Source organism: Myxocyprinus asiaticus, chromosome 15 (assembly GCF_019703515.2).
Source record: "Myxocyprinus asiaticus isolate MX2 ecotype Aquarium Trade chromosome 15, UBuf_Myxa_2, whole genome shotgun sequence".
NCBI classification, from domain to species: Eukaryota; Metazoa; Chordata; class Actinopteri; order Cypriniformes; family Catostomidae; genus Myxocyprinus; species Myxocyprinus asiaticus.
In genome coordinates, this window is record NC_059358.1 from 37,809,427 (window position 1) to 37,834,524 (window position 25,098).

General features: G+C 39.1%; 1 protein-coding gene across 1 annotated transcript in view; it reads left to right on the top strand.

Annotated features, from left to right (window-relative positions):
* The window catches only part of LOC127452731 (threonylcarbamoyladenosine tRNA methylthiotransferase-like), a 560,218-nt gene that overhangs the window by 258,555 nt on the left and 276,565 nt on the right, over positions 1–25,098 (top strand). Inside the window, exon 8 of the mRNA XM_051718387.1 lies at positions 24,155–24,258. Within this exon, the coding sequence (XP_051574347.1) occupies positions 24,155–24,258 (104 nt within the window). The remainder of the gene's footprint in view (positions 1–24,154; positions 24,259–25,098) is intronic.

Genomic DNA, 25,098 nt, shown 5'->3' on the forward strand with positions numbered 1-25,098 from the left:
ACTACTCCATTTGCTTGGAGGTACAGACCATTTGGATGATCTCTGGTATACATTTGATCAGCGCAAGCATTTTAAAGTAGTGATCCATCCTCTTTTAATGTTTTTTTTTTTTGTTTATAGTCCTGTTTTACAATGAAGAATCAAAGATTTTATGAGATGGAGACTGGTAATGTCATCGGGAAAGCATTTTAGAAGCAATTCGGTCCCTTTTTTTTAATTTATTTTTTATATTTTTGACAAAAAACACAATGCAAAGCAATTTATAAAATAATACAATAATACATCACACTTTAAAGGGTTTAACCATGATCAAGAGCCCAATGCTGAAATTGAACTAGAGTTTTGGTCCATCTGAAGCACAATTTAAGAGACATTACAAAATAAGAAAACAGGCCACTTGCTGAAATTTTGGAGAAATTGCAATACTCTATATGGCGACTATAGGAGAGGAAGTCCCACCTTTCAGTAAAAAGATCCAGTCCATTTCTGCTTATTTTATTTTAGCTTATCCTGTCCTTTTTTTCTCTTAACCCTGTTAATGTGTAAGAGATTTTGCAGCTCTTCTCATACTACATCTAGCGAAAGCATTTTAAAGTTCATAATAATATTTTTCAGAGGTTTTTCTTTTCTGGCACTCTTTCTCTCCTTTGTACTAAATAAAATTCTTTTTCTATGGAGCGAGTAATGAAAAGCTCAGATGAATAATACATACATGTCTTTATAAGTGAGAATGTACAGAGGAGAAGTGAAATGTTCATTCTGTTTTGAGGTCTCTGGAGGGGCCCTGAACGCTGAGGTGCCTCTCTAACGCCAGCTGAGGGCCAAAAGGAGATAGAGGGGGTCTTGGGAGTGATGTTGAGTTTGCTTTGATATGTGGAGTCAAGTGTGAAATGTGATCTGGCTTGTTCACAGTCACTGGACTGTGGAAAATGCCCCTCATTAAGAGAAGGGAGGGAAATTAACATACTGTGTGTGTGTACACATACATTCAACTATACATTTTTGGAGGAAAAAAAAGTATGCAAAGGGGTTTTAATATTTTCGATATTAGGATTAGGTACAGAAACATTTTACCTGTTCAGGTCACTTTTAGTCTTAGTATCAGGCATCAAATCCATATATTGCCCACATTCCGTTTACCAACTATTTTATGCATAGTAAACACACACGCACACAAAAACAAAAAACAAAAACAACAACAAAAACCTGCTGAGCTTCTATCTGATTGGATGGCTTTCCGCAACTTCTGGGAGTCAATTTGCAGTTGTTTTTTTTTGTTTTTTTTTAAATCATACTGCCATACAAAAAACAGTCTTGTTTGCTGATTTGTAAACACTGTAAAAAAAAAAAATAAAAAAAAAAAAAAAAAACAGTTGTGGCAGGATAATTCCATCTGCTTATCATTGCTACTAGTGTGCAATCACTGCTAGTATGGCTTGATACATTGACAAGAAATATTTTCTTATTTCATGTAATTTATGTTATGTAAATATTGATTAGTGACATTGTGGTCAGAATTTTTGATTGCTGTATTGACCTTAATAGTTGACAACAACGCACTATTGTGCAGTAAATATACTGCGTATAATTGTCTATTTGGTGGATTTTCTGTAGAAACTTTGTGAACGTCTGTGCAGTGAAAACTTCAGCTTTACTGTAGTAAGTCAGTCAAGGCCAGGGCTCCCGCAGACATGGAAAATCAGGAATTATTAGGCAATTAAAAATGTGATTTTGATTCTTAAGAATATTCTCCAGTTGTCATGGTAAGGTCCTGAAAATTCATGGGTCAAAAGATTTTTAAAATTTTCTTGCATCTGCCACTGAGCATGCCAATTGGAGAAGCAGTTTGTATGGAGGCAATACCCATAATCCCTTGTGCTTAAATGTGTGTCTTTGGTCAAAGCATGGTGACATATGAGTACATGTAACTTATTATTGTTTAGAATTATTACAGTAGATGCTTCTTGTTTTTGGGTTTTAGTGTTTGAATGATGTCTTGCTGTAAAAAATAAAATAAAAATAATTTTATTAAGTTTTATTTGAAGTCACCATCAGGGTGATTAGTGCTTGCTTTAGTGAAGTTTCTTCAGTTTTCAAGTTGATTTAACTTTTACAAAAGTTTTAGTGTTGATTACAACACTAATATTTAAGTCAGCCTAATTAAACAGTATTTTGGTGGGACTGACACATGACATTTAGTGGAAATGAAAAGCTGCTTAACAAATAATTTCTTGCACCAAACTTAAAAATGTAAGCTTGTTGAACTTGGGTGAACATGTAGAAATCACTGTTATTTCTGAGTATGTTGGACTTTTAGTTAACTGAAATCACAGACAAACTTAAATTGTTAAGTTGATACAACTTATTTGCCCTTGAATTCAGAAAATTTTAAGTCCTGAAGTTGGTTGCCTTAATTTAAGTTTTCTCAATTTTTTATTTTTTTACAGTGTAGTATATAATATTGTTCTAAAGCAGCATAACAAAAATAGTGCCTTGCAAACCCCCCACTCAGCAAGCCAAAGGCAACAAAGGCATCTAGCAATCCTTGTCATAATATGCACTTATTACTATTGGACGGACAATAATCAGTCTATTATTACGTTTTCAGATTTCAGGCCAGATTAAGATGCAGTTGGACCAGACTTGCATTTACATTTATGCATTTGGCACATGTTTTTGTCCAAAACAACTTTCAGTGCATTCAAGGTATACATTTTGTATTATACTTTTATAAACATTTATTATGTTTGAATATTGTTTAAATATTCTGATCATTGTGTGTCTGAGAACAAATACAGATTCTTTGAGACTGTGAACTTAAGCACATACATCCCCCATTCATCACTTTTTAATAATCACAGATTCACTACAGTGCATTTAAGAGCACTGCTCATGGCCAATAAATCAATGCTTTCATGTTTCTGTTTCATTCTTTCATCAATGTTCAATGTGCAAATATTTCTGCAACTCCATTTTTAGACACTTTGTCTTATTAAATCAAAATAGCAGAGTATTGTCCTCTGGAACATGGGAATGGTGATACATTAATTTCATCAGAGTGGCCTTATAATGGATAAATTGTAGCATGAAACCTAATCAGATGTTCTGACTTTCCTCGGCTGGCATGCATTGAGGTAACAACATTATTTACAAGAACAGCAGAAAGCATCAGAAGTAGGCAGAAAAGTTGCTTTGTTTGAACGTTTTAAAGAACAAGGGAATATGTTGGGACATAAATCATTAGTCTAAGTTTAAAGCAAATTTAAATAGACCTCTGTGCACTTTGTAGTTTTTATTTCCCTGGCATTTACAGCGTGGGATAATGTCGGCCTTAGAGTACCGCAAAGCTCGTATAGCAAAAGATTAAATTAGTACAAGGCCATTAGACAAAATTGCTAATGATCAACTCTTCCCTGCAGTCAATTTCAGGGGTAGCATCATAAATTGATTAAAGGACATTTTTGGGCCAAATAATAATTGCTTTTGATAATAAACTTATCTGCATCTTGAGTTATCTTCACTACAAGAGGGGCTTGAATGTTTGCTAATTTACTGCCCTGGGCATACTGGCTTCAAACATTTTAAAACTTCTACGTTTTAGCGAAAAGTGATATTGCCAGTTTTAGCTCACAGTAAAAAGGGACACATGCTCTGTTCCAAAACCTAGTGAGATGTCTTTACAGGCGTCATTTGCATGCACTCTCCCAACACAAAGGCTTTTCCAAAAATAAGGTGAGTTGCAAACAACAACAAAAACAAAATCTTTAGCTTCTAAATGACTCACATACTATGCGCTCAGCCATCAAGTAAATACATTTTGAAAGTGAAGTACTGCCCCAAAGGTAACAACATAATCTTCGTAATACACAGAAGCGTTAGCCGTTTTTCAGCTGACAAAAGTGAAACACACAATGTATTGCCACTAGCTTTAGTGCATTAGCCAAACTCAATTCAGTACATACAGTTGTGCTCAAAAGTTTGCATACCCTAGCAGAAATTGTGAAATTTTGGCATTGATTTTGAAAATATGACTGATCATGCAAAATAACCGTCTTTTATTTAAGGATAGTGATCATATGAAGCCATTTATTATCACATAGTTGTTTGGCTCCTTTTTAAATCATAATGGTAACAGAAATTACCCAAATGGCCCTGATCAAAAGTTTACATACGATTGAATGTTTGGCCTTGTTACAGACACACAAGGTGACATACACAGGTTTAAATGGCAATTTAAGGTTAATTTCCCACACCTGTGGCTTTTTAAATTGCAATTAGTGTCTGTGTATAAATAGTCAATGAGTTTGTTAGCTCTCACGTGGATGCACTGAGCAGGCTAGATACTGAGCCATGAGGAGCAGAAAAGAACTGTCAAAAGACCTGCGTAACAAGGTAATGGAACTTTATAAAGATGGAAAAGGATATAAAAAGATATCCAAAGCCTTGAAAATGCCAGTCAGTACTGTTCAATCACTTATTAAGAAGTGGAAAATTCGGGGATCTCTTGATACCAAGCCAAGGTCAGGTAGACCAAGAAAGATTTCAGCCACAACTGCCAGAAGAATTGTTTGGGATACAAAGAAAAACCCACAGGTAACTTCAGGAGAAATACAGGCTGCTCTGGAAAAAGACGGTGTGGTTGTTTCAAGGAGCACAATATGATGATACTTGAACAAAAATGAGCTGCATGGTCAAGTTGCCAGAAAGAAGCCTTTACTGTGCCAATGCCACAAAAAAACCTGGTTACAATATGCCCGACAACACCGTGACACACCTCACAGCTTCTGGCACACTGTAATTTGGAGTGACAAGACCAAAATAGAGCTTTATGGTCACAACCATAAGTGCTATGTTTGGAGAGGGGTCAACAAGGCCTATAGATGATATATAGTGAGAATACGAACCCCACTGTGAAGCATGGTGGTGGCTCACTGATGTTTTGGGGAGGTGTGAGCTCTAAAGGCACGGGGAATCTCGTGAAAATTGATGGCAAGATGAACGCAGCATGTTATCAGAAAATACTGGCAGACAATTTGCATTCTTCTGCACGAAAGCTGCGCATGGGACGTTCTTGGACTTTCCAGCACATCAATGACCCTAAACACAAGGCCAAGTTGACCCTCCAGTGGTTACAGCAGAAAAAAAGTGAAGGTTCTGGAGTGGCCATCACAGTCTCCTGACCTTAATATCATCGAGCCACTCTGGGGAGATCTCAAACGTGTGGTTCATGCAAGATGACCAAAGACTTTGCATGACCTGGAGGCATTTTGCCAAGACGAATGGGCAGCTATACCACCTGCAAGAATTTGGAGCCTCATAGACAACTATTACAAAAGACTGCATGCTGTCATTGATGCTAAAGGGGGCAATACACAGTATTAAGAACTAAGGGTATGCAGACTTTTGAACAGAGGTCAGTTCATTTTTTTTCTTTGTTGCCATGTTTTGTTTTATGATTGTGCCATTCTGTTATAACCTACAGTTGAATATGAATCCCATTAGAAATAAAAGAAATGTGTTTTGCCTGCTCACTCATGTTTTCTTTAAAAATGGTACACATATTACCAATTATCCAAGGGTATGCAAACTACAGCACAACTGTATATCTCAAATAAAGTGCATTTTCACCCAGTGTTGGTGGTGTTAAAGTGGCGTAGAATAGTGCTGAAATACGCAATTTGGGACACCCTTTATTGCAATTAAAAAAAGGATTGCTAGCTAAGCAGTATGCTGACCTCCATAGAACTCAATTATGAGTCGAGTTTATTTGTGTGTCTTGTGGAATTGCTGACTTATGTACAGCAATCCAAATTGGTCCTTTATGAGGCTCCATGACAGTTAGGATACTGCCATAGAAGGCAGCTGCCTATGTAGGCAAGTAAACGGCAAGGTAGAACATGCGGTTTTAGAAGAGAGCTACAAAGATGAGTTTGTTCTACAGTTACCCCTCTAGATACCTGTTCTACAGTTGGCCCTCTGTTTACCTCTTTTTTCGATGTGATTATCTTAGTTCTGAAAAGCTGAGACGTGCAGCCCTGGGGCCCTTGGTCTGGACTCTGGATCAATATAATATTGTACAATTCTACAGAGTTGAAACACAACCCTGCTGTGTTTATCAGACTAATGTATGGAGTGGTTTTCAGCTCCACTGGTCTGCACATACTATTCAGTTGCATACCACACATTTGCTCACTCGCTCACAGATTACCTCATTCTCTCCATTTTTCTTCATATTACTTGTGGCAGTGATGCCTTTTTCTGGAAGGACTGATGGGAAAGATTTGTCTCTTCTCGGTCTGCTGGTTATCTTAAGCAAGCAAATTCCCATTCTGATGTTTTGTCTTTCATCTGCTTAAACATTGCACATGGACATTGTTTTTCCACCAGAGCTTTAAAATGTTTTTAAAGAACTGGTACCCAAATCAACAAAACTGCAGTATACAAGTATTCTTAATAGTATGTAACTGTAGTATGCTTTTCACAGGTCCTATGAAAAAGAATCCTTTCCAGACCCAGTGAGAGATGAGAACACAACAAAATCACAATTCCACAGTACTCATTTACACAGCATAAATTTTTTTTTAAAAAAAAAACAACAAAAACAAACAACTTCTTGTGTTGAAGCACTGCTAAATTGGTAATATCACTATTGCTCTGACAGTTTATGTATTTTCTGAAATCTCGAACCCAATTCTTCTTTCTACAAATTTCGGCTTCTAACTTGTCCCACACCTTTTGTGCTGCAGACACAAATTATAATCACGCGGCTTACTTACGAGATAATTGCTTTGTCTTTTATAAGCGAATGTACGATGTTTGCTTGACGGGTGGAAAATCCCATAGGCTTAACACTGGAAAGTGATCAAAGTGATCTTATCTCCAGATCTGATTGTCATAGAGACCAGGGGGTGGCCTCTTTTGACTATGGCATTCATTCATATTCTTGCAACACCCTAGCAAATGCCTAGCCATGCCCTAGCAACCATCCAGAGCACCCAAACAACCCAAATAGCAAAACAACTCAGCCATATTTCAGCACCTTGTAGAGACATGGGGATGGTCTCTTTTTACTTGGGTCAGTGTACAGAGGCCCTTGTGAGCCCCTGGGGTCCGCAGCCATATCTTGGCACCAGAAAGTAATTTTGCACATTTCTACAATTGGGTCAAACAGTTCTCGTTGCAGAACCATGCCATTCTATACCAAACTGGGCTCAATGGCACGGTTGGGGTTTCTTTTCGCACTGTGCTGCTGCGATATCAGGATTAGAATGGACTGATTGAGAAAAGGTCAATCATGAGTCACCACGCCACTAAACATTCCTCAAGCACGGTTCTCTGCTCTGAGTATGGTTTCTTCAGAATATGAATACATCTTGTTCTCAGAATTGTCTCAATTTTTTATAAACTAATCATTCATACTTTACATGCAAATTCTGGTAAATTTTGCCTTTTTGTTTCTCCTGATCTCATTTGGTAAAATATTGCAAATTAAACCTAAAAATGTGCCTAAATAAATATCAGGCCTGAAATTCGGCACAGGATTGCGGGTATAGCGCACAATTTGAATCATTCCCGTAAGTTCCATGTTCATAGCGTGGGAAATTCCTGCACACTTTTATTCACTTTATAGTGCAGCTGTGAATTAATTAACCAATAGATACAGATGGACAAATCAAATCAATAAACTTGGTTTTGTATCAAACTGTAATTCCAGAAGATGTGCGAGTAAATCTCTCCCCCTCTCTCACGTGCAGCTGTCAGTAGTGTGATGAGCACTTGTTGAATTTAGTGTACGTGTGCGCAGTGAGGGAGCGCTTTGTCACTTAGTTACTAAACAATGTTACAGATGTAGAAACATTTCTAAACCGGTTAATTCGACATCCAAATGGCGTTTTACCGCTTATCCGTAATCGAGCGACATGATAAAACTAGCGCTCTTGTTTATAATGACCAAAGCCATTAACAATGGAAACACGTGATGTTGGAGCGATCTATAGTTTTGACCCCCTTTCATTCATAATGCAGCACATTTGACAAGAAAGGCAGAAATAACAAAAATGCTTCGTGTACCAGCTGCATGGTGAAGAGAGACACTTAAACACCTGTTACATCTCTCATCTCCATCCCTCTAGAGTTCCATCCAAGGTCAGAAATTAACTGGGGCTCTGGGCAAAAATATTCTCCTGCAATCTGATATAGTTCCAGATACATACATTGCAATCTTCATTGGAATTTTTGCTTAACATTATTTGTTTTGTGTTGTCCGTTGTACAGATGTTGCCGAGTCAGTGGCAGATGCTCGTGCCATAAACACGCACAGATGGGCACTCCGCTTCTCTCGCAGTTCGGTATCGTGCTTGCACGCTAAATTACGTGACCGTTCGGACCATTTATTCAAAATATACTGTCCTATTGAGCTATTGCTCCCTGTGCTATAGCATACTTCCCTGCCTATCATCTCACTTATGTAACTTTCTGTTTTGAAAAGCCTCCTTACCAGCCAGAAGCCTAAAATGCAAGAGGGATGGATGTTGTATATTTATCAAGTTAATCAGGTCTGAGAGAACACAAAATATAATGTAACCAAATGCTGCAATATAGTTATTAATAATATTAACAAAAAAATAATATCTGGATAAATAGCCTTAATGTTAAATAAAATGTTATTAGTGGTACAAGAATAATTTTACATTAACCACTTTTAGTGTATAAATCATGTCTCTGACTAATGTTCATTGTGAAATTTTATAAGGTTAGAAAAAAAAAAATAAATAAAATAAAAAGCCCATTTAAATCAAATATTGCCCCTAAATGGAAAAGTTGATTTCTGACCCTAGTTCCATCTGACCTGAACAGAAATTGAGAAAAATAGCCCACCGTGAGATTTTGGTGTGTTTGTTTTAAAAATGTGGATGTTTTAGTGTTACAAGTTTTATTCCCCTCTAAAGTGCATAACCCCCCCATACAAGCCATGCAAGGGGGAAATTCCTCCCTCATTTTCAGAAAAGAATTTCAGGCCCTGAGTTCACTACAAATAATGAAAACACACCCAGGTCTTTGGTAGGGATGTGCAGAACAAATAATTTCACTAACATTTAAACATACATTTTGGAGTCGGCAAGTCTAAAAAGTTAGAAGCCTTCTGAAAAATGTCCAAAAACTTTGTTTATATGACACATTTAAAATACAATATAATATATAAAGCTAAACTTAAATATGTAAAAATGTAGAAGAGTCTAATGGGGGAAAATAATGACCGACTAGTAATTAAAGTATCGACTAGCAACATCAGTACCGTTTAGTCAACTAGTCTTGCACATCCCAAGTCTTTGGTCTGTCTGATTCATAGCTCTTGGACATACACTCTTAATGAATACCTTCTGGTCTGTTGTTCATACATTGGTGAAGGTTCCTCTGAGCTTTCAGAATCCTCCATGGGCTGTGAGTTCATACTCCAGTGCACAGTTTCTCATTATGTTACTGTTGAGTCATGCCATGTCCATCTCTGATGCAGTGAACTCTCATTTTGTTGTGTCTGTCTGTTCCAGTGTGGTCATGATCAGCTTTGGTTGCTGAGATATCTTGTTTTGGCTTTGGGCTTTTTTTAGGAATGCTGTTGATTCGTTCCCTGCAGCAATGTTTTTCAGCTTTTCACGTTATATTCTATGCTTGTTTGCAGCCTGTTCATTGGGGTTGCAGAACACACGGCTTACAGTACACACGCACACACACACACACACACACACACACACACACACACACACACACACACACACAGTTGAAGTCAGAAGTTTACATACACTTAGGTTGAGGTCATTAAAACGTATTTTTTTTAACCACTCCACAGATTTAATATTAGCAAAATATAGTTTTGGCAAGTCGTTTAGGACATCTTTGTGCATGACATGAGTAATTTTTCCAACAATTGTTTACAGACAAATTGTTTCACTTTTAGTTGACTATATCACAATTCCAGTGGGTCAGAAGTTTACATATTCAAGTTAACTGTGCCTTTAAGCAGCTTGGAAAATTCCAGAACATGATGTCAAGCCTTTATACAATTAGCCATTTAGCTTCTGATAGGAGGTGTAACGAATTGGAGGTGTACCTGTGAATGTATTTTATGGCCTACCTTCAAACTTAGTGCCTCTTTGCTTGACATCATGGGAAAATCAAAAGAAATCAGCCAAGACCTCAGGAAAAAAAAATAAAAAATGTGGACCTCCACAAGTCTGGTTCATCCTTAGGAGCAATATCCAAATGCCTGGAGGTACCACGTTCATCTGTATAAACAATAGTATGCAAGTATAAACACCATGGGACCACACAGCTATCATACCGCTCATGAAGGAGATGCATTCTGTCTCCTAGAGATGAACATAGTTTGGTGCGAAAAGTGCAAATTAATCCCAGAACAACAGCAAAGGACCTTGTGAATATGCTGGAGGAAACAGGTAGACATGTATCTATATCCACAGTAAAACGAGTCCTATATCGACATAACCTGAAAGGCTGCTCAGCAAAGAAGAAGGCACTGCTCCAAAACCGCCATAAAAAAATCAAGACTACAGTTTGCAAGTGCACATGGGGACAAAGATCTTTTTTGTAGAAATGTCCTCTGATCTGATGAAACAAAAAATGAACTGTTTGGCCATAATGACCATCGTTATGTTTGGAGGAAAAAGGGTGAGGCTTGCAAGCCGAAGAACACCATCTCAGCCGTAAAGCATGGGGGTGGCAGCATCATGTTGTGGGGGTGCTTTGCTGCTGGAGGGACTGGTGCACTTCACAAAATAGATGGCATAATAAGGAAGGAAAATTATGTGGATATATTGAAGCAACATCTCAAGACATCAGCCAGGAAGTTAAAGCATGGTCACAAATGGGTCTTCCAAATAGGCAGTTACCCCAATAATACCTCAAAGTTGTTGCAAAATGGCTTAAGGACAACAAAGTCAAGGTATTGGAGTGGCTATCACAAAGCCCTGACCTCAATCCTATATTAAAAAAAATAAATAAATAAATAAATACAAATAAAATGTGGGTAGAACTGAAAAAGTGTGTGCAATCAAGAAGGCCTACAAACCTGACTGGAGGAATGGACCAAAATTCCAGCAACTTATTGTGAGAAGTTTGTGGAAGGCTACCCAAACCATTTGACCCAAGTTAAACAATTTAAAGGCAATGCTACCAAATACTAAGAACATGCATATAAACTTCTGACCCACTGGGAATGTGATGAAAGAAATAAAAGCTGAAATATATCATTCTCTCTACTATTATTCTGACATTTCTGAGTGTAAATGTATTTCCTGACTATTTTACTGCACAAAACTCTTCATGGCAACCCTGACTTATCAGTTCTGTATGAAAAGCAAATCTTGTACCTGATTTTAGCTGATCAACAGCCATTTGTTTTCCTGTACTGGTTGTTCAATACCTCAACAATCCTGGTATGTCCTTTGCTGCACGATTCCGGTCTTATAAATACTCCACGATATCAGAATAAAGCCCCTTTCACATTGTCAGCGATTTTGTCGCTAGATGTTGCTAGTCTCTGTATTTCTTGTTGCTATTGGGCATTCCTACTGCTATCACTAATGTTATTGGATGGCTGCACAACTGGCCATAGCTTCAGCGAATCTGAATACAGATGTGCTAGATTGCCACTAATATAAAATATATCATTCTTGTTTCACAAGGAATCATTTGTTTTGCCACTTATAATGAATATTCGGGAGGGGAGAGTGTTTTATATAAACTACAGCTGTGCTCAATGCATCCTATAATGAACAATCTATTAATATATGTAGTAACTTCACTCACAATGTCGACAATTTATGGTACATTATCCAATTTTATAAGAAATCAGTTTACTTCCCGCTAAAAATGAGCATTTTGGACGGGAAAGTGTTACAAACTGCAGCAAAACTCAATGCATGTTATCAACACAAATATCTATCCTTCAGTGTATCAATCAAACTCACTCAGAATGCTGACAATTTCTGACACGGTTTTCCACGCATCATTTTATTATTATGTTCATGTAAGTGGTTACAGAAACGTGACACAGAACAGTGAAATCGATGATAACAATAACTCCGTCTGTCCTGCGCTCTGCTCCATTATCTCACAGGAGACAGATGATGTGAGCTCCACTGTTTTTTCTCATTAGCTGTCACTACGTGAGATTGTTCTGCATTTGCATAAAGTTAAGCTGGTCTCAACTCTGTCATGTCTCTTGACACGCCCACATCCTATCGCCAGTGGTCGCTGTCGCTCGAATCGCTGGAAGTCGCCGTGTCCTGACAGTGTGAACAGGGCTTTAGAGTTTTGTGGTTTTTAGTCTTTTTGAGTGAGCTTTGAGGCCATCTATACAACATGATCACATGGAAACTCGATATGTCGCTGCCGAGTTTCTGACAAAAAGCATCTGCCATCAGGCATTTTTTTATTAATTCAAAGATGTTTACCTTTGCCGGTGATGTGACTGACAGTGCATTGCATAATTAATGAGCGAGATTCTGAGGTTGCTTTTTAACCTCAGAAATTACATATTTTCTCCACTGTTAGGTTTACGGTTTGGGTTGGGCCGTAAGGTTAATGTGCTTTCCTTTTTTACTGTGTTACTATTTCTACAACTAAAATCAACTCACTTTAAAACTCTCTTTTTATGCCACTCTCTGGACATTTCACCCAGAAACTGGAGCTCACCCATGCCCATATGTTCAACAACACTTTCGGCTTCGGGAAGCAAAAAACAATGTAGCTGAATTCACAGTGTGATCTGTCTGATCTACATGCTAGTGTACTCCTTAACATTGGCAACTTTTAACTTTCACGATACATATACATTTAAAATAGACTGTTTTCCTGGAAGAGAAAGATTAAGCAAAACTTTTGATAACTCATATATAGATTTTTGTCCATTCAAATGCTCTCAAGTACCGTTTTTACCATCTAGAAAATCATGCTCATTGCTGTAACTTAAACTAAAGCAACATAAGATAAAAGGACAAGTCCTTTAATATGTCCCACCAAAACTACCTGTGCTAAAAGGAAGTACGCCAACATAGGAAAGAAAACTGCACTCCTCAAGCGATTTCATGGCATTTTTAACCTTGCAATATTGATCCAGATCTTACAGTATGTTTTTGTTTGTTGATGTTTCTAAAGCACTCTTTCTCTATATCCCAGTCGACTTCCCGGTGTCCTTTAAGCCCTTACACAATGACAAACAACTGGATGAGCTGTGAAACTTACCCAAAGTTCAAACTTCTTTTTTTAATTACCTTCTGCATGTAAACCCCAAACATGCCCACCGAGTTAACACAATTAATGTCGCCTCACAAGTTTAAGCGCTTATCATCAGCTTAGCGTTTCTTTCTGCTTTCCATCAGGAGAACTTTGTGTCTGTGACTGTTCTCTTGGGCGCCCCCTTTGCTTTTGGGGGGTTAGCGTAATTTAGCTCTCCGGCTCACTCACTCGGGTTCAAATTAATAAATTGAGGGACCTTTGAGTGTCTGGGGAGCTTTCAGCATTGTCTTCATGTCACAGTACTGTTGAATATGTAAAAAAATAGTAAAGTGGGTTAGGCTTCACCAGGGGCCCCTTATCCTTGAAGCTGAGATGAAGCATATTGTCCGTATGTATCTCTCGGTGAAATTAATGACAGGCAGACACAGGCACAGTGAGTGGCTTTAGACAAATGTAATTAAGAAATAATGTTCTGCAGATGTCTAATCAGGCTCTGATATTTTGCACCAAATTAATAGATACAGTGGCAAATGTAAAAAATAAAATAAAATAAAAATAAAATACACAAAGTGTGCCTCTTACCAGCATTTTTTTTTTTTTTTTTTTGCCACTTTGTTGAAACCAGCCAAATTTTGTCAATTAGGTTCCCCTCCAGACTGCCAGGCTACATTTAAAAATGTGTTCGGTTGGAACCACATGATTTTTGCCGGCCACTTTGGGTTTTGTGCAGTGAATTACTGGCTGCCTAGAACATCAAACCATCAAAATCCAGTTTTCCTATTCAGTCCATGTTAATACTTCTGCATATATTTGAGCCAATGCAGTTTATTGAAATATAAATTTCAATGCTTGATTTTAAGGATATTTGTGTTTACAGTTTTGCACACTGAATTTTCTTTCTGCTTTTGGGTCTCTACTCAATACCCTATGCAAAATCTAGAATTACTGGCAAAGACTATGATTAGCTTTATAGATATTCCTTTTAAGTTATTCTCGCCAGGTATCGTTGAGAAATACAAGATGGCAGGTCTCGTGGCGTGTTTTGTGAGAGTAGTCGCTTGAGAAAAAAACAGGTAAAGGCCCACCTCTTGAAATGTTGCATTATTTTTGCATTTGTGCATCAGTAATGAAATCACACAGCATCCTGTGTTAATAAGCAATGAGGATTCTTGAATGTTTTAGACCCCTCTTAGATCCTCTCAAATGTTTTGATGGATGTGACATGGCTGTAACTCAGTTCGGATGAGTATGTACATACCTATTCACTCATGTCATGCATACTATGTGTCACAACGTACAAATACAACATCTTGTTTCTAGCTGTCAGTGGATGAAGGTTTTTTTATCAAATTACTAATTCATGTGCTGATTAATCACATATTATCAATATTTCCTGAGAAAGGCCTCCAAAAAAAATAAAAAATATTAATAATATATATATATATATATATATATATATATATATATATATATATATATATATATATATATATATATATATATATATATTATTCAAACCATCGATCCATCAAACCAATATATATATATATATATATATATATATATATATATATATATATATATATATATATATATATATATAATGATACTATAAATAATTATATTTAAATAATTTTAAATATACTATAATAAATAATATAATAATAGTATAATAAATAATAGTATAATACATATTATAATAATTAAATACATTGCATTAATGTGGCAGACGAGTGAAGCATTGATTAGGCAATACAAGCAGTGGTTTTACAAGGCAATATATTGTTAATTTTCATAGATTGAACATGTGCCAATCATTGAATCTTTGACCTACAATCTGTCTGAGGTTGGACGATCCATCCAGCTGTGTTTGAACCAGGGATGTTAATGATTAATCGAAAATCGATTAATTGTAGTTAGAAATTGTATCGATTAATCTTGTCAATCCTCAATTAATTAATTTCAGGACAAATATGTTCAGTAATCATGACAGTATACATTGATAAGACTAGCCTAAATGTATTTAAACACACTTAAATAAGAATATTTTAAGAGGACAATGATAATACTTACAATACTATACACTTATACTTAAACAGTAGGCTAGATGCATATATTATTTGGAGTCCTCCACATGCGTTTTGCATGATAATAACGTTAACAATTAATTGATTGTTAATTTCCACTATGATCGATTATGAAAATGTCTGAAAATTGACATCCCTTGTTTGAACACAACCTCATCTTGTGCTGTCTGCTATCAGTAGATGTGTGTGTTTTTTTTTGTTTTTTTTTTTGTCTGTATAGCTGCCTGTTGGCCTGTTTATCTGGAGTTGAGTTTAATGCCCCTGCTGGCTGAGACCCGTAAAAATGTAAACAAACCGCAGCTTTCACCTGCATAAAAGCCTGTGGGCACGGCTCCGTCCACTGGACTGGGTCTGTGGCTCCCTTTAAGTGAGATCAGTCAGCGGGCTGGTGACGGCCAAATAATTAGGCACAAACCTCCTATAATAGCCAGCCAGCCCCAGGAGCTGTCTCACCTCCTTTTTGGTCTTGGGTCTCGGGCAGGCCACAACCGCTGTGGTCTTATCAATTTTGGGGTACACCTGCCCATGACCCAAGTGGAACCCCAGATACCGTATCTCCACCCATCCAATTGCACACTTCTTGGGGTTTGCCGTGATTCCGCCTGTCGCAGCAACCTCAGAACCACCCTCAGATGCTGCATGTGTCACTGCCAATCATTACTGTATATAATAATGCGCCGTATGCAGTGTGCGGTCTGAGGACTAGGTCCATAAGGCACTGAAACATAGCCGGGGCCCCAAACAAACCGAACGTAAGGGTCATGGATTGGTGTAAGCCGAACGGTGTGGAGAAGGTTGTGTTCTCATGGAACATTGGTGTTAAGGGGATCTGCCAATAACCCTTTGTTAAATCCAGTGTTGATTAAAAATGAGCCGTGCCCAACCGATCGAGCAGTTCGTCAATACAAGGCATTGGATACGCATCAAATTTAGACACCGCATTGACCTTTTTATAATCCACACAGAACTGGACTGAGCCATCACTCTTCGGAACCAGCGGGCTGGCCCAGTCACTGTGGGATTCCTGTTACCCTATATCGAGCATGGCTTTTTTTTCTTTATTTTTTGTGCTCGGGTAATCGGTAGGGACGACTGCATACCACTACCCTTGGGGTTGTTTCAGTATGGTGTTTTATGAGGTTTGTACGACCGGGAAGGGGCAAGAACATGTCCGATAATTCTCTTTGCAACCGGGCCACGTCCATGATTTGCGACGGTGATAGGTGGTCTCCGCAAGTGACCAGGGTGCCACGAATGGCTTTTAAGTTCACCTCCAGCCCGAGTAGTTTTTTCCATGTTTTATTAAACCGTTTGACCAACCTGTCCATTTGCGGTTGGTGTTCACTTGTCAGAATCGATTTAATACCCAATCATTTGTACAGCTCACGTAGTGTACGTGACATGAAAGTAGTGCCTTGAACAGTGAGGTTTCCTTTCGGAATCCCCACTCGGGAGATAATTCTGAAGAGTGCCTCTGCAACACTACGTGCTGAAATGTTGTGTAGAGGATATCTATATCTGGATATCACGTTGAGTATTCCACCAGAACCAACACAAAGCGATGTCTGCATGCCGTCCACTCTAATGGCCCGATGAGGTCCATACCAATTCTTTCGAAGGGGACGACAATCAAAGGAAGTGGGCGCAAAGACACTTTTGGGGTGGCCGGCTGATTCACCAGCTGACATTTACTGCATGCCACACACCATCTGCAAACATCCCTGCGAATGCCCGGCCAATAGAAACGGGCCATTAGATGGTTCAGTGTCATTTCCTGCCCTAAGTGAACCACCATTGGATTATAATGAGCCATCTGGAATAACATTTCCCGACGGCTCTTTGGTATAAATAACTGGGTTGTATCTTCTTTTGTCTGAGCGTCCTGCGTTACTCAATACAACCAATCATTTATTATAGAAAAGTACGGATATGCGAGTGTGATGTCTGGCTGAAGAATTTGTCCATCAATCACTCTCACTTAGTCGAAGGTGTGCCTAAAAGTCTCATTTTGCGTCTGATCCAGAGGGAAATCCCCGGTGGGGAATCCTCTAAGGGCTGGGAAAGCCGAGACTTCCCCCTCCCTTACGTCATCCTGATGCAGAGCTGTTGTAGATGGCCCCGGCTCCGTCGCCTCAGCCAGCACATCACAAATCCCACACCGAGACGCTCAGCTACAAGACCAATCCACACAAATTTCCCTTAATAAAGTGGAAAACGCTGGCCAATTTGTGCCCAAAATTAGCAAATGGATGAGCCGGGAACTAACTGCTGCCACGACAATATGCTTTTGTCCCCGGAATTGAATTGTCACAGTCACTAAAGGATAATCGTGGATATCCCCATGCACACACCTTACCTTCGCCTCGTGACTAGCATCCAAAGCGTCATCTTGAACCAGGCATTTATGGATGGAGGTGTGGCTGCAACCCGCACCAAGGCCTGGTATGTACCCCCCCTTAATACTCATGGGTATGCGGTACGTCCCAGCTCGATCGGGGGTGGCCTGCGCTGCGTCGGGGACCCAAACCAATGTCCCCACCTCCATTACCGGGCATTGGTCCCAGAAATGCCACGGCTCCCCGCAGCTCCAACAGACCGGCCCAGGCTTCAAACCCTCACCTGCGGCAGTGGATCTGTCATCCTGGGGGCGAGAGTGGCGAGAGACGGGAAACCGGCGAGTTGTGCAGTCCCTGAAGCCAGGGAGCTGGTGTAGGATAGAAAACTCCCTGTTTCCAGGGAGGGGGAACAGGATGAGGGAAATGAGCAGAGAAAGAGAGGGAAGGGGGGGAGAGAGAGAGACGAGGGAAGGGGGAGAGAGAGAGAGAGAGATGTCTATGACGATACATACCTGCCGGCCCCTAGATAGGCTGCCAATTGGTCCTCGTCCCAACTGGACTAAATCCGATGCCAGGCGATGGCACTGGACCCATTCTGCAGTGTTTCCTGGCAGCCGTGTAGTGAACTGCTCCAGCACCATCAGATTAATCACCACCTCGGTGTCGGGCTCCCCGTCGGCAAGCACCCACCTCCTACAGGCATCGCGGAGGAGCTGGGCGTACATAAATAGGCAGCTGGTCTCGCCAAGCATGAGTGAACGGAAACGCTGGCGGTGTTGTTCAGGTGTGCGGCCAACCCGTTGGTGGATAGCCTTCTTCAGGTGCCTTTAGATCAGGCAGTGTTTGGCCGACAGTTGCTGAGCCGTGAGCTGGGCTTCCCCGTAAAGCAGCGGTAGCAGATGTAATGCCCACTGGGCTTCTGGCCAGCCAGAGATGGTAGCTGCCTGCTCAAAGTGCCCAATGAAGGCCTCAGGCTCATCCTGGGGCCTCATCTTGGTCAAAAGGAGAGTGAGTATGGCTGCTGCCCCTGGGGGCTGCCTGGGGCTATCAGGCTCCGCAATGCCTGTCGATCCTCAGCGTGGGCCTGTATCAGCTCTTGAAAATACTGCTCCTGGGCAAGGAGAGCCTGATGGTGTTGTTCTTGAATGCCGGCGAAGGCATGGATGACTTTGCCCAGCAGTGAGGTTTCCATAGCAGCACTTCTTTCTGTGATTCCTGGGTTTCGGCACCAGTGTAACACAATGTTCATAAAAGGAGAATGTAGGAGCCGGGTGATCAGTCTTAGCATCGTGTTTATTTTTAATGCCAAAACAAAAACAGCTTTCCAGCAGCTACTTAAATCGGGCTTTTCAGGCACCCACACACTAACTCGGCTTTTCAGCGTAACACACTTAGGTACACAGACACACACACATAGGACAGGCGTGTCAGTCTCTCTCACTATCTCTTCTCCAGTGTCTTGCTTCCTTTTCAACTCTTCTGCACCCTCACTAGAACAAGAAATGTCTTGGACTCATCATGAACAGGTGACAATCCTTACCGTTCTCATCTCCCTATCTCGCTCTCCATTCACACACTAACACTCGACCACACTCCCCCGCCACCACATTGATTTATAAATCCTTGTTGTTGGCTGTTTTTGAACACAACATTTTGTCTTCATGACATTGGTTTTTGCCATAATTGGCATACAAACACAATTTTCTTGAGCGCCATCCTGTAATGAATGCATTTGACTATGACACATGATGGACTTCATCTGGAATTTGTCATATGTACACCAGCACAAGCTTTAGATGGTTAAAACAGTATATTAAGATAAATAAATATCTCAAGGCCCCTTCGTTGTGTTCCATTTTGTGAAAACCTTTTGGAAATATGTCTTGGTGTGTTGTGGACACAACCTTAAACCAGTGCAATTATGTTGGACTTCTTTAAAACCGACTAGTCGACTAAAGACAATCCACCATCAAGTTTATTTTGGAAATATGTAGTGTTGCGCATTCCAGTTAAATACCCATGAAACCTTAAAATCTCATTCATTGTTGCATCAATCATCTTGTTTTCTTTCTCTCTCACTCACTGATATTATTGAGGCTACATTTTCCTGGAATTGTCCAAGCAGGGCTAGTAGTAAATAGATTACTTAAAATGTAGTCTGTCCAACATTAATGTCAGCCCTCTTCTTGAGGGACTGCAATCTAAATTCTATAAAAAGCCTGTCGTGACCTGTCAGGCACCATATAGGGCACAACAGAGGTAGACATGGTTTGATTTGATGTGAAAACATTGCGTGGGGACTTCATGCCCATTGGGATTACAATGAGTTTGATCCATTTTGCTGAGCCATATCACAATAAAGTAGGCCCCTGGTGCAGCCCCATTTCCAGTCCAGAGGGCTTCAACCAAAAATATAAGGGACATAGAGGGACCCATCTGTGCGTGTTTTCTTTGAGGTCATGTGACCCGTCCTCCTTTAATGGCTGGTTTACTGGGAGATAGATGTATCCTGCTATAGATCATATAATGTCAAAGCGAGACACCCGTAGCATTTGCAAGAATATCTTTATTCAGGTGTTCATCTTTTTAAAGAACAATTTCAGCAGATAGAAAGGACAACTGCGAGTCTTCTATGTTTTTGTAATGCGTTGTTGGGAAAATCTATTTTGTAGGAGCGCTTGGTCTGGATTTGGATCTCTTTCTTGATCCTGTTTGTATCATTGTTTTAGGTCATGCAGTTTAGGACATGACCTTGTTGCATCTACATTACCATAAAAGCTTTATTTAACATTTATCACTTTCCTGACATTTTCATTATGTCACACACCGGCCCCTAAGATATGCAGAATGACAAATTCAATTTCCCAATAGCTTTGTTCCCCTCTATTCCCCACTTGATTTGGCTCTCATGCACTCATGTTTTGCTTTCACTTCCCTTTGCAATAGTAAACCCTTCCTCTTTGAAGTGATACATGGACGTTATTCATCAAACCACTAAGAATAGCTAAAGTTTAATAGCTGGAGATACTTAGGTTTAAGGTCATGCATTTTGACTGGCTTATTGCGAATTGCGCCTAAAAAAAAAAAAAACATAAGCTGCCATATTGGATGTACATTTCCCCACTGAGCAGTTCTGGGATTACGTTATCTGAGAAGGATATACCACATGCAGTGCCACTTTACGTGTTGGCCAAAATGCTGTGTCTTATAAGACAGCATACTTTTGCTGTCTACTGTCGGGAATATCCTTCATAATGGGACTATTATGATGCCTGGAAATATTGTCTTGGCCTATCTATGCCTTTTTTTCTAGTACAAGAACGTGCTTGGTTGGAATGGCACCTTGGGCAACAAAGTGATTCTAAGATGCCTTGTTTCGAACAAATTCTAAGGCAGAATCATTTTTGGTTTTCATTTCATTTCAGTGCCGAAAAGTGTCTCCTTTTTTTTTTTTTTTTCTCAGCATCTCAAAGTAGTCACCCTTTGTCTAGAATTTGCAGACATGTACTCCTGACATTTTCTCAACCAACTTCTTGAGGTATCACCCTGGGATGATTTTTAAACAGTATTGAAGGAGTTCCCATCTATGTTGGGCACTTATTGGCTGCTTTATTATTTGGTCCAAGTCATCCATTTCAAAAAATTATTATTTTTTTTTTTGTGAGTGAGTGAGTGAGTGAGTGAGTGAGTGAGTGAGTGAGTGAGTGAGTGAGTGAGTGAGTGAGTGTATATGTATATATATATATATATATATATATATATATACATATACACACACACAGATATATATATATATAATATAATTTATTTATTTTTTTTATCATTATTATCTATTCAAACAATTATGAACATTTTGTTTGTATACATATACACAAAACTACACAATTTTGCTGGTTGAAAAAGAAAAAAAAAAAAAACTTTAATGAACAATCTGGATCTCCATTTCCACCTTGAGTCAACTGTTCCTGCTAATCTCCAAACGGGATCTTCTCCCTGCATTTTCCCTAATTTCAGGTTCAATTATTAGATCTATTAGCATTAATATTGTTATTGTTCTTAAGGATAATATAACACAGTATTGCAATAATTTCAAAAGACTGTGAGCCAGTGTTTTCTTATATATTATTTTTAATATAATGCATTGCATCATATTTTACTGTACTGTACATGTTATTCTTATTGTGCACTGTTCCACGTGTATTTACAGGGTTTTTCCCTAATTGAAAAATTTTCGGCAGTCGCCAAAGTGAAATTTCAGGCTGCTGAAGCAAATTGTATGATATAAAGCATCTAAAGAAAGATGAATAAGTGCTATATATGCTTCACATGTGGTACGCGGATGTGCGCAGGGTACTTGAAGACTGGTATCACTTGCGGTCTCCCCTCGATATTCGAGCTGGATCACATGCACGATTAAACTGGGCTTCCCTCGATATCATACCACATAACCTCACGTGACCCATTTGAATTCTGCATGAGAATGTTCTATTTTAAAGTGCTATGGTGGGGCAATTCAACCATATCAGTTTGATGTGAACAGGCCTTAAGCGCGGGCCAAACATTTGTCTCTTGCGGGGCTGGAAGTGGCCCGCGGACCACCTATTGAGGAAACGTGCTCTATTGAATCCCATTGTAGGTCAAGTTTATTGGGTAGCACTATATGTGTTGCATGTTTAGTCGCTGCCTATGTGGAACATTCCAAATCAGTTACTTAAGAGCTTCCATTTTAATTAAATACTTCCTCAGAAAAAAGCTGCCTATGCAGGCAGTTGACTGCAATGCAGCTATCTAGGTTTTGGAACAGAACAAATATTAACATGCCCATAATCATAGCCATTGCACATTTGGTTCTGCGTCTGTTAAAGCTGTGGTTACATTGTGAAACTTTTTGGAGGCTCCAGCTTTAACCACACATTGAAAGGTGGCATGAGGCCACTGTAGGTGAGATCCACAAATCTTGCTTCTAGCTGAGCACTTTTCCACTGCGTCATAGCTGGAAGGGAAGTGTTGCTGGCTGCTATGCTCTCTGAGGCTAATGATACTCCTCGTGGCAGTCGAGGATTTTGAACTCACTCCGCTGAGCTTTTGGGCGCTGGTCAGAAATTCGTCAAGAGATTTGGCCCGTGGCAGAGCCAGTGTCTCTGTAGCCGTTTGAACCCGGGCCGGACAGGGGTTCATCAGCAGTGGTGTTGAAAGTTGAGACTACGCTCAAAGCTCAGATCTCCCATCCAGTTTGGCTCTCCACAGAGCGAATTCAGAAAAACACACACAAACAAACAGAACAAACTTCTTCCAAACAGCCGACCCGTTCTCCTGTCAGTCGGTTATTGATCATTGTTCTGAAAAGCATGGAGAAAATTCATCGCCTTAGCATTACACCATGCAAGCAGTTTTTTTTTTTTTTTTTTTTTTTTTTTTTACAAATTTGATTATAACTGTATTTAGAACATTATACATTTATTGTAAGTCTGTTTTAGTACAATTTCTATGACAATTGAGCATTTTCTTCTGTAATGTGAACAAATATTAATAATAATAATAATAATAATAATAATAATAATAATAATAAATATAATTCTTATTGCTTCAATACAGTTTTTTTTATTTATTTATTTTTCAGCATGAAATAAATTTTGAACAACCAATACTACCACAATGTATTATTGCTAGAGCTGTCAGTTGATTAAAACATTTAACTGCACTCAATAGCATTTTTTTCCTGTAGTAAACACGTTTACTTCCAATAAATAAAATAAATATGCAAATGAATGAATAAGCTTTTGTGGGATGCATTACAGTAGGTTCATCAGTTTATGTGGATAAATAGTCAAAGTACTCACCTAATAATCACCTATGTTAGTGTATTAAATCCAATATCTCTAATAATTACTGATGCATTTACAAATATGCTTTACAATTTAAATAATTTGTTTTAATTATTTATTTATTTATTTTTTACTTTTAAAATATATATAATTTTTTATTTTTTTATTTTTTATTTATTTTTTTTTATTTCAGGTATTAAATGTGTATTTATTATATAACAAACTACTGAGATTTTTGGGTGGAATGTGCTCAATTACAATGAAAATAATAATATTACAATGCAAGTCTTAATGGTCTTAAAATGGGCTTCATTGAAAATTTGTCAATTTAATTTATTGTAATTTGAGGAACAAAAATATTACCTTAGAATTTCTTGACTGTTTTCTTCAGACTCACACTAGGCCACAGCTCCAATGTCTTCCATTTATATTTGTATTTGCCATCAGAACCTTCTGGAAAATTATCACTGGCCACAGCTTTGTAGTCTGTTGAGGAAACATCAAAGAGGAACAGACATGTTGATCTTGTTAAACGGAGCCTTGATATCAGTCATGCTAAACTCTGTGTATCTATTGCCCTCAAAATGCTTTATGATGTTTATAATCTACATACTGTTGATGACATATACTCTCTCCCTGTCTCCCACAGCTGTTTAAATGCTTGCACATACTGCAAAACCAAGCACGCCAGGGGGGATCTGGCCAGTTATACCATAGAGGAACTCGTGGAACGAGCCAGACAGTCCTTCCAGGGTGAGTTTTGAGTCCAAGCAGGCTGCTTCCATCATGCTATTGCCTGTCTCTTTCTTATTTTGAGGCCTAACCCACCCGACACCAATCGTTAAACCTATATCACAACTGAGGCCAAACAGCAGTCTTTATTTTGTACTTTGAGGCTATAAATGGAATTGTATGATGCACAGTTACTCACATATAATTACAGGGTTCACAGCATCAGTCGCCAGAAAGAGATCAGTTTAAAACCTGTTGTGTTATTGTTCGCAGCCAATCAGAAGGGGACATGTTTCACCATTATTTGTTTTGAGATGTTTATTTTGTTTGTGTAAATCCCTGTAATGATGTGATCAAGCCATTCTCTTTACGAGACACATCAACAACAGATGAAAAGGATGACGTGTTTTTAAGAGCCTCCTTGAACCCAAAGCTTAAATCACTCATCACTTTGTCTGAGCTCTAGTACAGTGTATTGATTGGGGCCAGATGAAGGGCAGCTTTATTTTTCTCTGACACATGCTGATGTTTTTTTGTCTCAGAGATAATGCCCATCAACAGATGTGCCAGTGCATCTGCTTTGGGCTGCCAGCCATGTTTACACACACGCCAGCCCTGATCCCATCTCCCCAGGACAGGATTTGAATGGATTGGATTGATGGGCTGTGTACCTCTTTGGACTCTAGAGTCTCTTTGTACGAGAGCTGGCTCACTTCATCACAGCTTTTATTGTAGAGCGCTGCATTCATTAGAGGTGTGCTGGGAGCGGATTGTCAGTCCGCAACGTTTGATCACTGCTAAAATCACTCTGCTTAACTGTGTTTAGTGTTTAGAGCTCTGCAGCATTTGGATGGGCCACCA